Below are 13867 nucleotides of genomic sequence, written 5' to 3'. Positions count from 1 at the left end.
TAAAAAAAAGGAGGGAAATCATAACTAACTTCTGGGATGGAAGGTTTTTGTTTAAGACTAGCACTAAAACACCGGATTTTACTTATCAAGGTCTTGATTGAAGACCATAATTAGTTAATTAATTGAAACAGATGACATGGTGCTGGACTAAAACAAAAACCTGAACCCACACCGGCCCTTTAGAAGAAGGTTGGACCCCCCTGCTTTAGAGAATCTGGGCCTAAATCTCAGCGTTCCCTTTGGCTCCCCCTGCAGGGGAAGATGGGTACAGCAGGAGGAATGGCAATGACTGAGCGAGACACACACTGACTACCTGTACCTGTCATAGTGGGGGCTCGTCCAGTCCTGTGCTCCGCTCGGCCCTCCGTACGAAACGCTACAAGAGAACAGAGGGGGGTGGGGGGGAGCAAAAGCCGGAATTATATAATTGTACATATATATCATAAAGTTCATTTCCTATGTTAGTGAAATGGTTTCCAGGTTGGGAAACATTGGTAAGAAGGGAGAGCAGTATCAGGCGCTGCTCCAGTAAGCACAGTGATGACATCACAGCGTGCGTGTAGTGGGCGGGGCCTCAGTCTTACAGGTGGGGCGGCGGGGTGCGGTGGATCCGGAGCTGGTGATGGAGGTGGAGGTCTCGTCCTGGTCTGCCGGCTGTGTTCGCCGGGTCAGGATGGAGGCCGGGCGGGGCAGGGAGGACCTCTTCTCTGGACTCCGCGAGCTGCCATCCTGCCACACACAAGCAAGTAAACCCAGCCATGATACCAACCAAACGTCAAACACATTACACACACAAGCACATGATTACACGCACAAACCACAAAGCCACGCAATGAAGATACACACACAAGCACATGATACACAGCAAACACAACGCACACAACCCATTACACACCAAGCACATGATTACACGCACAAACCACAAACGCACACGCAAATGAACGATTACACACACAAGCACATGATACCAGCAACACAACGTACCCAAACACAATTACCAAGCACATGATTACGCAACACAACGCACATGCAATGAACGATTACACCCCAGCACTGTCACAGCAACCAAACGTACAACCAATACACGCCATGTACGCACAAACCACAAGCACACGCAATGCGATTACACACACAGCACATGATTACGAAACACAACGTACACAAAACACATACACACAAGCACATGATTACACGCACAACACAACGCACGCATGAACGTTACACGCAGCATGATTAACGAACACAACGACACAACAATTCACAGAATGATACAGCACAACACAAGCACACGCAATGAACGATACACCAGCACATGATACACCCAACAACGCAATGACGATTAACGCAAGCATTACACCGCAAGCACGCAACGCGATTACACACGAACCACATTACCACGGACACACAATTACACACAGAAACACGCAATTACACATGCAAACACAATTACACACAGGATCACACAATTACACATAAATACACACAGAAGCACACCATCACACAAGCATTACACATGCGTGTGCATGTGCACTCTGTGCATGTGCATGTGTGTGCATATGTACTGGATGTTCATGTGTGTGCATATGTACTGCATGTGCATGTGTGTGCATATGTACTGCATGTGCATGTGTGTGCATCTGTACTGCATGTGCATGTGTGTGCATGCGCATGTGCACTCACTGCGATCCTTTCCCGGGACTTATGGGCTACACTGAGTGGCTGCCGGCCTTCTGTCACCGCCATGGCTGGAGAAACTGATAGAACTAAAGTAACAGAGGGAGGGAGGGAGAGAGAGAAAGAGCGAGAGAGAGAAAGAAAGAGAGACAGAGAGAGAGAGAGAGAGAGAGAGAGAGACTGGGTATGTCAAAACCTGGCTATTAGAGATTGGTGACAAAAAAATTGCGCAGGAACGAACAGAATGAGCAGAGAACATCCAGTCCTTACACACGTATACTGACACAACTGTGAATATGTGAATCAGAAGATAACCATTTTACATTTGCATATAGCGTGCATATAATCTTTCAAATAGACCTCACACAAGATCACACATGACAGTGCACTGCTTAAAACTAGAGTTGCCAATACAGCCATTTCAAGACACAATGGAATAGTACCCAGTTGTAGCGTGAGATATGCTTTGTTCTGCAGTTCCTTGGTAGGGACCCAATCAGAATCAAAGAATATTTCAGATCGTACAAGAGATTGTCTGTCGCATTTACAGGTGGTGATGCAATGGTTGACAGAGTGGTTTCTGTCAACCACTCAAATGCACATCATGTCATTGTCACACAAAAAAGGCCCTGATTAAGGCTGTTAAAAGGTGATGCGTATCGCTGTAAGTCTCTGTTATGATGCACAAAAACCACCATTTGCTTGGGAAGCGCTGAAATCTCCAGGAAAGGCTGTGGTGGTTCATGCGCCTATGTTGCACAGAAAGACACTCTGCCATTCTGCAAGTCTTTCTTTCACACAAAACACACGTCTGAACAGCATACAGCCTCCACCCAAAAATAAGCGAGAGAACCAGAAAGAGCATGTGTGTCTGTGAGAGAGAGAGAGAGAGAGAGAAAAAGAGAGAGACAGAGAGAGAGAAAGAGAGAGAGAGAGAGAGAGAGAGAGAGCAGACTCAAGATCGACCAATGTTCTGCTAAGGCCGCTCACAAAAGCGTGATTCTCAGTAGCCAATCAAAACCAAGGAGAAAAGCAGCAGGGATGCATGTCAGCAGTGCAGTACGTGCTGCAGTCCTGCGGTTTGAAAGGGCAACAAAAAAAAAAGTGGAAAATAAAACAACACGGGAACAGGGACTGAGGGACCAAAGCCGTAGAACAACCGTGGAGCACATCTACAGACACGCCAGTAAATGAAATAAAACATACAGCCGGGTGCTTTCTATAAAGCTTTAAAAAAAAAAAAAAAAAACATACCAACAGCAAAAAATAAAAATAAATAAATTAAACCAATGACGCAAAAAAAAAAAAAAAAAGGCAAAGATAACTCCAGCAGCGAGCCACTCAACGTCCGCGTTTGCCAGCCACATTGCAGTTCGCCCAGCGGTGGGTGTGTCACCTGTGTGCTTCCGTTTGGCACTGACGTGCTGGGCCGGCCTGGGCTGCCTGGCCGCGGGCCTGCACGCGCTCTTCCGGGAGGGAGAGCGCGTCTGAGAGTCTGATTTTTTAGTAAGATCGGCCTTCTTAATCACAGCTGTCGGAAGGGAGAGACACAGTCAAGGACGGCAGAGGAACAAGGGGGGCGCGGGGGGGGGGGGGCGGTGGTGGGCAGGGCACACAAAGAGAGGGAACAGTGCGATGGAGACACCCACCCTCAGCTCAGCACTACAAAACAAACATAAGGAAAGAAAAACAGTCATGTTCAATTAAAAGCTGTTGCCCCTGCAATTAGGAAGTAACATCATATACTCTCGGACACGCATGGAAAGTGTTGGTACACTACATGGCCAAACGTATGTGGAACCTGACAACATCCAACATCTCATCCAAAATCATGGGCATTAAAATGGAGATTATCCACCCTTTGCTGTTATAACAATCTCCACTCTTCTGGGAACGCTGTATAATAAATGCCCGAGCATTGCTGCAGGGATTTGCTTCCATTCAGCCAGGAGAGCATTAGTGAGGTCGGGCACTTGATGGATGGGGTTGAGGTAGGGCTCTGTGCACACCAGTCAAGTTCTTCCACACTGTTCTCAACAAAACCATTTCTATATGGACCTTGCAGTGTGCCCGGGGGCACTGTCATGCTGAAAAAGGAAAGGGCCTTCACCAAACTGTTGGGTAATCACAGAATTGTCTAGAATGTGACTGCATGCTGTAGCAGTCAGATTTGCCTTCATTAGAACTAAGGGGCCTAGCCCAAACCATGAAAAACAGCTCCAGACTAAGGGGTGTCCAGATACTTTTGGTCATATAGTGCATGTTGAAATATATATGGCATATACTACAAAATATATTGGTTATCTGATTTCATATATGCAGTTCAAGGCATGGTTTTGAGTACATTTTACCATTTGTTTTCAATGTATAGAGAGAAATTACACCACCAATAATTAATATATTTTCTAGTATATGCAGTATGCTTGCAAAGACATTGCATATGGTGGATACACCAAATGGCTTGTGTTTGGATTAGATGTATTCTACTCTTGAAATACATGCAGACTTAATTTTTATGTTTCTGATGTACCTGTCATATCCCATATGGAAATAATACAATCTGTTACCATAAGTACACCATATAATGCTAAATGTAGAATACTGAGATTAAGATATTGCTCTATTGAGAGATTGCTCTCACTCTCATTGCTTGTAAATACTTTCTTGGAAGTCAGACACTATTAAGTAAGTATATAATTCAGTAATGTATTTATCGCAACACATCTTTTAAACATACTTATATACTTATTCTTATGGGGAAGGGGTGGGGGGGCGGGGGGGTGCCTTCATCACTGGCCAGTGGTAAACATTGGGAAAGTTACAAATCAAAAATAAAGGAATATAAGGAATAAAATTAAATAAAGAAAGAAATAATTTGATATAATACATATCGTAAACGCAATACCTTTAAATTAAGGTTTTGTGAACAATTCAGTTCAAGTTATGAGAGAAATATGAAAAAAATAATATGATAAAATTGATTTTAAAAAAATAAAACAAAAACGATGATGTCACAAAAACTGCCAGGCGTCACGTCTGTGGTGGGAACCTTTTTTCTTCCTGCTCTCGTCCCGGGGGCCGGAGCTGGCCTCCCTCCGGACGGCCCGGCGCTCGGGGGTGCCGACGCGCGCCTTCGCACGGCCGGCCGGCTTGCCCCTCGTTCGCTTTTCCTCGGGGGGCTCCCTGACGGGACTCTGCGTTTCGGGGAGGGGTTCGATTTTCTCTGTCGCAACGCTCCTGTCGTCATCTGCAGCGCACAGGGAGCGAGAAAGGGACATTTCGGGGGCCTTTCGTTCATTGTCGGGCCACAGAGGCACCCCCAATGCACATGTGTGACTGCAAGGACCTCAGCAGGCGATTAGGTATCCTTGTGAAAAGGTAATACAGTATTGTCCTTAATTAAAGATCAAATGCCATATGCCATATATAGACTATAAATGTGACAATGCAGATTATTGGGATATTTTATATTTTTTTAAATTGCTATCCGACAAACTGTCTGCTGCACTTGTATGTGGTAATATAGTTTTCATGCACTGAACATTTATTCAATCTCATGTGTAGATTTACAAAATGTATGACTGCTAATATTTCAATCTAAAATGTAAAAAGAAAGTAAATATGAACTTTAAATCCACTGAATTTATGTTGCATGAAATTTACTTAGTATATGGTTCTGCGCATATCTTTGAATAAACTGCAAAGTTGTAATTTTACATTTAGTGAAACAATAATAGCACCTTGAGTGTCTGCCCAGGCGCTGTCTGTGTCTAAGATGGAGTCGTCCATGGTTGTCTCGTCTCTGTAGTCATCATATGTCTCTGTATGTGGCTCTCCCTCTGATGCTGCCTCCTTCATGGGGGAGGTGGTCATCTCAGGAGCTTCTGGGACATCTGAAACCTCCTCCAGACTGGGAGCCTCCAGAGCAACTTCCTGGGCTATTTCAATCGATTCCTCTTCTTCTTCCTCCTCCTCCTCCTCTTCCTCCTGGGGAAGCTGTACCTGGTCATCTTCGGGTGGGGCAGAGAAACGGACGCTGTGTCCAGGTTGTTCTCCCTCGTCAATGGTTTGCACCACTGTGATGAAGTCGTCTTCCACGGTCACCACTGATTCAATGATGGCTCGGGGCTCCAATGACTCCTGAGCAGCTGCTTTTGCACCTTCAACTAACTCTTCCTCTTCAGGGATCTCATGCTCCTCCTCCTTTCCTAGACATACCAATGCTTGGACGTCCTCCATGACCTCTTCAGGCTCTTCAGCCAGTTCTATATCTTCGTCCTCTTGCTCGATCTGTTCCTCCTGGACAGTAGAGGTGACTACAGCAGGTTCCTCTGGCTTTTTAGAGGATTCTGGGGCTTTTTCCTCTGGGGTTTCCTTCACCTGCATAGGCTCTGCTTTCAGAGAAACCTGTTTCTCAGGCTGCTGAACCTTCTCTTGTTCATGAATATCCACTTTCTCCTCCTCTGTAGCACTCTCTACTGATGATGTTGGTGATGGTTTTATGGGTCGTGCAATTCTGTCTTTTGCTACACCGGTAAGCTGGTAGACATCCTCAGCATCCACCTCTTCATAGGCCTCCTGGTGTACTAAGTCCGGCTTATCCTTCACTTTTTCTCTCAGCTCCTGGAGCTCACGCTCCTCCTCCACGCTCAAAGGCCTGCTCTCCATCTCCAACTTACGAATTTTGATTTCAGCGTCAGCTATTTCAGCCTCTGTCACTAGTTTTGCATCTCTGTCTAGTTCGGGCTTCGTTTCATCGAGGGTGATTGTGACAGTTGGTGTCACCGGTCTATCGGGCTGCTTTTCCACAGCCTCTGTCCCAATCCTATCTGGTGGCACAGGAGAGGCCTCTCTTGACAGATCTTGCTCCTCCACCTCAGGAATGATTTGGTCTTTGATATCGCTAACCAGACCAGTCTTCAGACTGAAATCCTTTGGCTTTTCCTCAAGTGGTTCAGTAGGTTTGATCATTGGTTTAGATTTGCCATCTTCCGCAGCAAGTACGTCTAACAATACAGTTTTCTCTCCAGACACATATTCAAGTTTATCCTCCTCTGCCTCCTTCTCTTTGGGAATCTCAGTTTCTTCTTCTGTCTTTTCTTGAGCTTCTTTTTCTTCTTCATCGTCTTTTTGGTCTTGCGCTTCTTTAATTTCCCCTTCTGTTGCCATTGGCTCCTTTATAGCTTTATCCTTCTCTGACATCATTGTGGGGAAGATTTGGGGAGGAGAGTCCAGGGGACTGTGCACATCAGCAGGGGAGGGCATGGGGCCAGAGTACTCATTAAAAACACAGTAGCCCAGCTCTTCTAACTGGCTCTCACTTCTTGCCGCCTTTTGGCTTTTATCTCCTAGCACTAGGTTAGCTAAAGAATCACTCATTAGGACATTAGCCGGGACAGACTTCCTCCTCATCATCTCAGGATCGCTGCTGTCAGACGTCAGCCTTGGTCTGACACCAGCTAGGTCCAACATCTCTGGCAGGTCAGGGGCCATCACGGTACCATTTCTGTTGTTGAACTTCATTGGGAAAGGCAACACAGGCGACTCAGACTGAGGGCTTGTCTTTGGACTGGTTGGAACGTCTGGTGGTGACGATGGGGGAGTAGCAACTGAAGGAGCGGTTTCGAGAATCATGGGGGGGAAATTTAGCCTCTTTTCCACAGATGGGGTGGTCACTGGAAGGTATTCTGCAGACTCGTCCAGACTTCCACTAGTATGGGACATAATATCGGTGGCCAACGGGGAAAAAATCTTTGGCCGCCCCTGCCCACCACTTTGATCCAAGGGTGCAATGGAGATGTTCAGGGAGTAACTCCTCTGTTCCCGTGACAACTTTCCAGGTGACAGCTTACTGTCATCCTTCGTTTCAGTGACTGGGATGGACCGGTGCTCTTCCAAAGGGCTCATCCTTGCATCCCATTCTGGGGATGGTGGTTGTGCCAGTGTGGTGTACCCCATTTCGGGGTGTGAAGGAGCTGCGACTGGTACAGAAATCTTCTCTCTGGCATCGCTAAGCTGATAATATCCTTCCTCCTGCCCCCTATCATCATCTTCCTTCAGGGCTGACGTCTCAAAGTAGGCAGACATTCCCGATTTGTCCTGTTCAATGTCTAAATCTTGCGACTGGTCAACGGTGTCCATGTGCAAATTTAAATCCTCCATTTCGCCGATGGCTTTTCCTTGATCAAAGATCTCCACTTCGCCTTTGGTGTCCTCCGGGACAGAATGACCCTTTGCCTCCAGCTTTTCAAACACTTCTGCAGGTTTGACAATAGAGGTTCCCTGACGGGCTTCCATCTCCTTAAAATCTGAACTCAGTGTCATTTCCATCCTTTCACTCAATTCCTCTGCCTTAGTGTCCTTAGTTTCCTTGCCTCCAACTACCATTATCATTTCCTTGTCCTTGTTCATTTCATCATCAGATTTGACTTCCTTCTCCTTTTCTCTGCTAATACTCTGAGATTCGGCATCCGTTCTCATCTGCTCCTCATCCTGGCTGTCCCGACTGTCCCTCCCTATAGGTGCCTCCAAAAAGGCCTGTTTTTCGGCTGCGACCTTAGGGGCAATTTTGTCCTCTTCGTCTGAGCTTACTTTGGAGGTGTCAGCCATCTCCTCCCCCTTCCATTGGTCAGTGGGCTGTTGGGATGGTTTGTCAGGCTGCTTAGAGGATGGTTCCGTGGCCTCCTTAGGGTGTTTCTGACCATTGCCTGGGCTCTCTGGAGCAGGTTTGCAGGGATCTTCTTTATCTTTTTCTGAAGTGAGCGGTGCTGGGCAGACCGAGGCGGAGGGTTCTTCCAAACCTTTCTCGGCAAAGTCCGAGGCGGCGGGGGCAGCGGCAGCCTGCATGCTGTCCGGCTTCCCTTCGTCCGTCTTCGGGGCTGCAAGCAAACCTGAGGTAGTCTGGTTGCTCTGCGTTACATTCGGTTTTTGCTTTGCTCGGCAGTTCCCGCAGGGCAGCGCATGACAGACGGGCAAAGCTTTCTGCCAGTGCACACACCTCATCTTCAAGCGCAAGTGCGTGGGATTGATGGGCGAGCGTGGCGGCAGCAGGTGAACGCACACACTGACTCAGTGATGGTTTGGAAAATGGCATGGATCTCTCAGGGGGTCAGCATGCAGCGCCCTTGATGCTGAATGAATGACACAGACGTGTACATGGAACAATCGTCCATGGCTTTGTGAGAAGTAAATATGAATGTGACAGGAGTGGAAATTTATTCTTCTCAATTCCTTTATTGCTTTTTTGGATTATGATAACCTTACAAATAGCCTATTAGCAATACAGTCACTGCCGTTTGTCAAGACTGTCATAATAAATATGTTGTATTTGTGTAACTCATAATAAAAATTTCATTAAAAGCAGGTTGAATCCTACATTTTCTTTGCAACAATATGATCAATAAATCAATCTTATCAATATCATTAATAGACATAATTTCTGCAGTTTTTCATTTGGACATATTAGCTAATATTATCCTTGTTTCACAGTTATGACTATGAGCTATATAAATAAGCAATACAAATAATTAAATATAAAAACAGCAAATAAAAATCAGGTAATCAATCAATATATTATAGCCTCACCCAAACAAGGTATCAAAATCCAATTAGTGCTTTACACAAACAGATGGAATGGTGGCAATGTAAGACACAAATAAAAATAAAAACATCGAAAAAGTACTTATGAGGCTCTTTCACAGACATAAAAAAACAAACAAACAAAGAAAACAAAACTCAGTAAAATGAAATAGGTTTAAAAAAAAAAAAAAAAAAAGAAGCTGAGCCAAAATACCACAATTTCGGAGGATTTACACTGAATCCTGTGCACAAAAGACAGGTGATAAAGGCATCGGGATAAATCATTGATTTATATCAGCAATGTAGCCGGCAAAGGGACAGTAAGCAATGGGTTAAAACCAATGAGACGGATTGGTTCTGGAAGGCAGCGTTAAGACATCGCATCGATGCAGAAAGCACAACAGGGTTCGGCAGCGGAAGCATCGGCGCATGAACGTCGTGACCGACAAACTTACAGTTCCTGAAACAAACAAACAAACATGGCAACGAACAGGATAGCATAGCAACAACAAAAAGGCAATAAAAAACCCCTCGGCTCTTCCACACAGGACGTCATAGCTTGAGCTCGCGTGGAGAAGCAGGGCGGACGTATAGCCTGCGTTGCCTGGCAGCGTTAGCCAAAAAGCGAGAAGCCTTGTGCCATTCCTCCCCCCTCCCAGAGGCTCTATAATCGGGACTTCAAGCGTCGACGGTTGTGGGTACGGCAACGGTGACCGTAAACGAATCTGCGCCCCCTTCTCTCGCACTCATGCTCCCGTCCGCTGGCGTGGCCTGCCGACCTACTGTGCGAAAGCAATGCTTTCCCTCTAGGAGGGTCAGCGGGTTACGGCGGCAGACGAGAGCAAGCGAATCAAATTCGCACGTGCGCAAAAGAGCGGTGGACCTGTTTCCGGGTCACCTTAGTTCGCACCCGCAGCTGTCGACGCTCGAAGTCCAGTAATGACAGACAGACGGCATGCATATCGAGAGGAGTGGGGCAGAACACACCTTCCTCGGGACACTTCTCCAACCCTGCCTCATTGCCCCTCCCTTCGAGGGCTTCTGCGGGCGCGCTAGCCGTCTCGGCCTGCGGACAGGGCCGAGCCTGGGCCTCGCCTAAGCTCTCTGCCTGCTCTACGGGCTCCGCCTCGGGGCCCTGCTCAGGTTCCTCCCCACTCCCCTGCTGCTCTCGCTCCTCAGGAGCAGCGTCTGCGTCTGCAGTCTCCTCTTCCTCCTCAGCTTCTGTGAGAGCCTCTATGGACTGTTCCTCTTTGGAAAGGGGAAGAGGCGGAAACATAAAGACTACGGACGGACAGACGGACGGACAACACAGGCTGGGGTAAAACTCAGCGATGTCCTTTCAGTTCTGCCAGCAGTTTCTGCCATAGGAACTTCAGTGGTCTGCACTGTGTTTGCCAACGGCCAAATGATTGAAAGGATGAAAGGCCAAGTTCTTGGTAGAATATTCCAAACAAATGGGCAATCAGTAATTTATGCAGCAGATTCCAAAGCTTTCTGTAAGTCCTTATGTGGCGGCTTTACTTTAGTCATAACGCTGCATGAAAGGTCAAAACACCCATGTAATTTGTCATTTGTAGCACCATGATAATAATAATAATTTATAACTCGGGGGGACATAATCAGTGCCTTCAAATTAGGTAGAAACAAAGGGGGAGATTATAAAATAAATCACTCAAAAATATAAAGCTTACTCTAAACGTAATCAGTGAACTGCATCATTTGACATTTGGGCACTATGATTAAGATAATTTCCAGCTGTTTTTCCACGTATTTATTTATTTTTTGTTTGTTTGGTTTTTCCCCCCCTTTTTTTGCCTTGACGGCAGCAGTGAAACTGTTTCTGTACAGTTTGCCTGGCCCTTTCAACAGTATTATCTATTCTGCTGAGCTCACCACCTCAGGATGCCACTGGATCCAAGGCTGCCAAATGTGCATACTCACATACTTTGCTCATATTCTCATATTTAATTTAATCTCATTGCAATATGAATTCACATTTAATAACATTCTATAAAGCCAACTGCTGAGGCAGTAAACAATGAATTTATAATATCATACTCATAACTGAACTGTGACAGAATCTAACATCAGTAAATTGATTGCTAAAAATTTATCTCAACCACACACCAAAAAAATAGATGAATGTGAAGAATTTCAAGAAAGCTATTTGTTTTTGGCAATTACTACAATTTGAGCAAGGTCGATATGAGATAATTATTTGACATGAATTATGACTGTCTTCCGGTAATATATTCAGACCTCTTAAAATGAACACTTCAGCTACAATAACAGTAGCATCATTCTAGTCGGGTATAAAATATCATAAATGATGTATTGATTATGGTTTTGAACGCGTATGCATATAGTGCACGTGTAGTTCTTCCAAAAAGTGCCCTCAGTGTCACTCAGTAAGTCTTCAGACTGATAACTTAATTACCTGCTTTACATAACAGTGTCACCATTCCTTCTTTTCTTTCATAACTCTGCTCTGTATTTAATTCTGAGATTGAGATAGCATAACTCACAAATGGCTAAAATTATTTCATGTAAAAAAAAAAAGAAAAAAAAAGAAAATAAATCTAACTGCTACAGGTGGTACTGACTAAAATTCTGAGGCAAAGGATACAGTTTAGTTTGTATGATGACATCTTGTGACTAATTTTTACATTTATAGCAGCCTTGTGCTAAAACATACATACTCACTTAAATAAAAGTATTCAGATACATACAATAAATACAATAATATGAATGGGTAAAAACATTAGGGAAATGCACACTATGTACAATTATGATAGACACAGTCACATATTGATAAGTTGCTCCTCCACGATAAAAAGGGTTCTAATGATACACAGAAGCAGATAAAAGCTCAAAATGTAAAACAGATATACAGCAAATGAATGACTGTAGGGACGGGCCATAGAGTTGCTGAACTCACCATCATATTACATCAGCATATCTATGAGAGTAAAAGTCTTCCTCTGTTGCAATAATGTTAGTAGCGGGCTGCAACTAACTGCCAGCAGATTATGCACCGCACATACAAGACAGTTCAAAAACATGCTTTCGCTCCAGGATTTTTAGGCTAAGAGATTATTCTGGGACCTGAGGAGATGGGCTGGAAAATGGTCCCCTAGTTTAAAGCTTTTTTGTCCCCACGTCCCAGAACGCCCCAGTTTTCCCAGAAAACCACAGTCAGGATGAACTACAAAAAAACTCAGGGAACGCCATTTGTCTTGAATTGCAGAGTAGTCAGGACTCAGTGTGCTGGGTGTACTATCACAGGAAATAATGGCTGTTCGTGGATTCCACAGGCACTTCACACGCTGTTGGAAGCTCAAGAACATTTGCAAATGCAGCACACTTGCATTTAAAAAAAATTACAAAAAAAAAAAAAAATTTAAACAGTTTTGTATGTGTCATTTGAGTTAACTATGTTTACACAGTTGCTCTGCTGTATCATCAAGAAAAAAACAAAAAAAAAACAAAAAAAAAACAGTCTGTTCCAAACGCTAATGCTTAATGCTAATCCACAGGCAGTGTGCGCAGCCCCTGGGAGCAGAGCAATTATGCAGTACACAGAAGCGGCGCTGAAAATGTGGGCTTTTTTACTGTCTGGTAACACAGCCATCAGGCCCTCGGTCCTTTATCTGAGCCCTAATAAGGCCCTGGAGCCCTCCGACAGCGAGCTACGCATTTTTAAATTCCCTAAAAGAATAGGGAGCGGGCGCTTAACTGCTTCCTCCGCAGCTCACGGGGAGCGCGGCTTCATTATCGCTTCCGCTGAGCTCGACGGGACACGGGCGGGCGGGCGGGCGGGCGGGAGGGCGCTACGCGCGCTGAGAGATCGCCGCGGTGCACAAATCCCGCTTTCGGGAAAAAAAAAGTGGGATGCGGGGACGGAGTAGAGCGCCGGAGCCCTGATTCGCTAGATTTTTTTTTTGTTGTTTTCGCTGGAGAAAGTGTGGAAAATCTCTGGAGAAAGGCCAAGACTCCAGCACGTGTGTGGCCTAGCTGAGGAGGCCTGTGCGCTTTCTCACAAGGTCACCCCCCCCCCTCCCCCCCGTCAATTTTTTGGCCTGTGGGTGCTGTCCCGCAGCTTTTGAGAAAGAGCTGAAAAGCCCTCTGGTGAACTACAACAGGTGGGACGCATGGGGGAGTTGGTGGAGGAGTTGGTGGGGGGGGGGTCCTGACTGAGGGTGGGCTGGGGTGGTGGGGGGGGGGGGGGCATGTAGGAGTCAGTGAGCGGAGCAACACCACCTGATCAGACACTGAGAGTGGGCATCAATGGAGGAGAGAGAATGCACATGACCTTAGGGAATCATGCGCATTGCTTTTTAAAAATAATCATAATAATAATAATAATTTTCAAATCTGGCAGGTCATTTGGAGTGCACGGCCTGGGCAGTTTGCTTTACTTATCTCATATTCATCTGTCATCATATTTTTCAACTTTCAAATAAGTTAATAATGAGTATGGCTACATTATCATGGCTGGTGCCTGATGCACCAATATGTGTGTGTGTGTGTGTGTGTGTGTGTGTATGTGTATAGGCAGAGATGCATTTATTTACTCATTGCCAAGAATTTTACAGCCATATACATTTATCTACCA

General features: G+C 45.4%; 1 protein-coding gene across 9 annotated transcripts in view; it reads right to left on the bottom strand.

The window, feature by feature from the left end:
* LOC135251745 (microtubule-associated protein 2-like) overlaps window positions 1–13867 on the bottom strand; it is a 77231-nt gene that overhangs the window by 10192 nt on the left and 53172 nt on the right. For 8 of the 9 annotated variants that reach the window (XM_064329477.1, XM_064329475.1, XM_064329480.1 and 5 more), the window contains 7 exons: window positions 10240–10500; window positions 5415–8552; window positions 4724–4921; window positions 3071–3205; window positions 1681–1763; window positions 585–729; window positions 320–376 (listed from right to left, as the gene is read on the bottom strand). In XM_064329477.1, the coding sequence (XP_064185547.1) occupies window positions 320–376; window positions 585–729; window positions 1681–1763; window positions 3071–3205; window positions 4724–4921; window positions 5415–8552; window positions 10240–10500 (4017 nt within the window). The remainder of the gene's footprint in view (window positions 1–319; window positions 377–584; window positions 730–1680; window positions 1764–3070; window positions 3206–4723; window positions 4922–5414; window positions 8553–10239; window positions 10501–13867) is intronic. The other variant, XM_064329482.1, reaches the window with a different exon arrangement.

Source organism: Anguilla rostrata, chromosome 3 (assembly GCF_018555375.3).
Source record: "Anguilla rostrata isolate EN2019 chromosome 3, ASM1855537v3, whole genome shotgun sequence".
Taxonomy (NCBI): domain Eukaryota; kingdom Metazoa; phylum Chordata; class Actinopteri; order Anguilliformes; family Anguillidae; genus Anguilla; species Anguilla rostrata.
The sequence above is the reverse complement of the archived record's forward strand: the minus strand, read 5'-3'. Positions and strand labels throughout refer to the sequence as shown.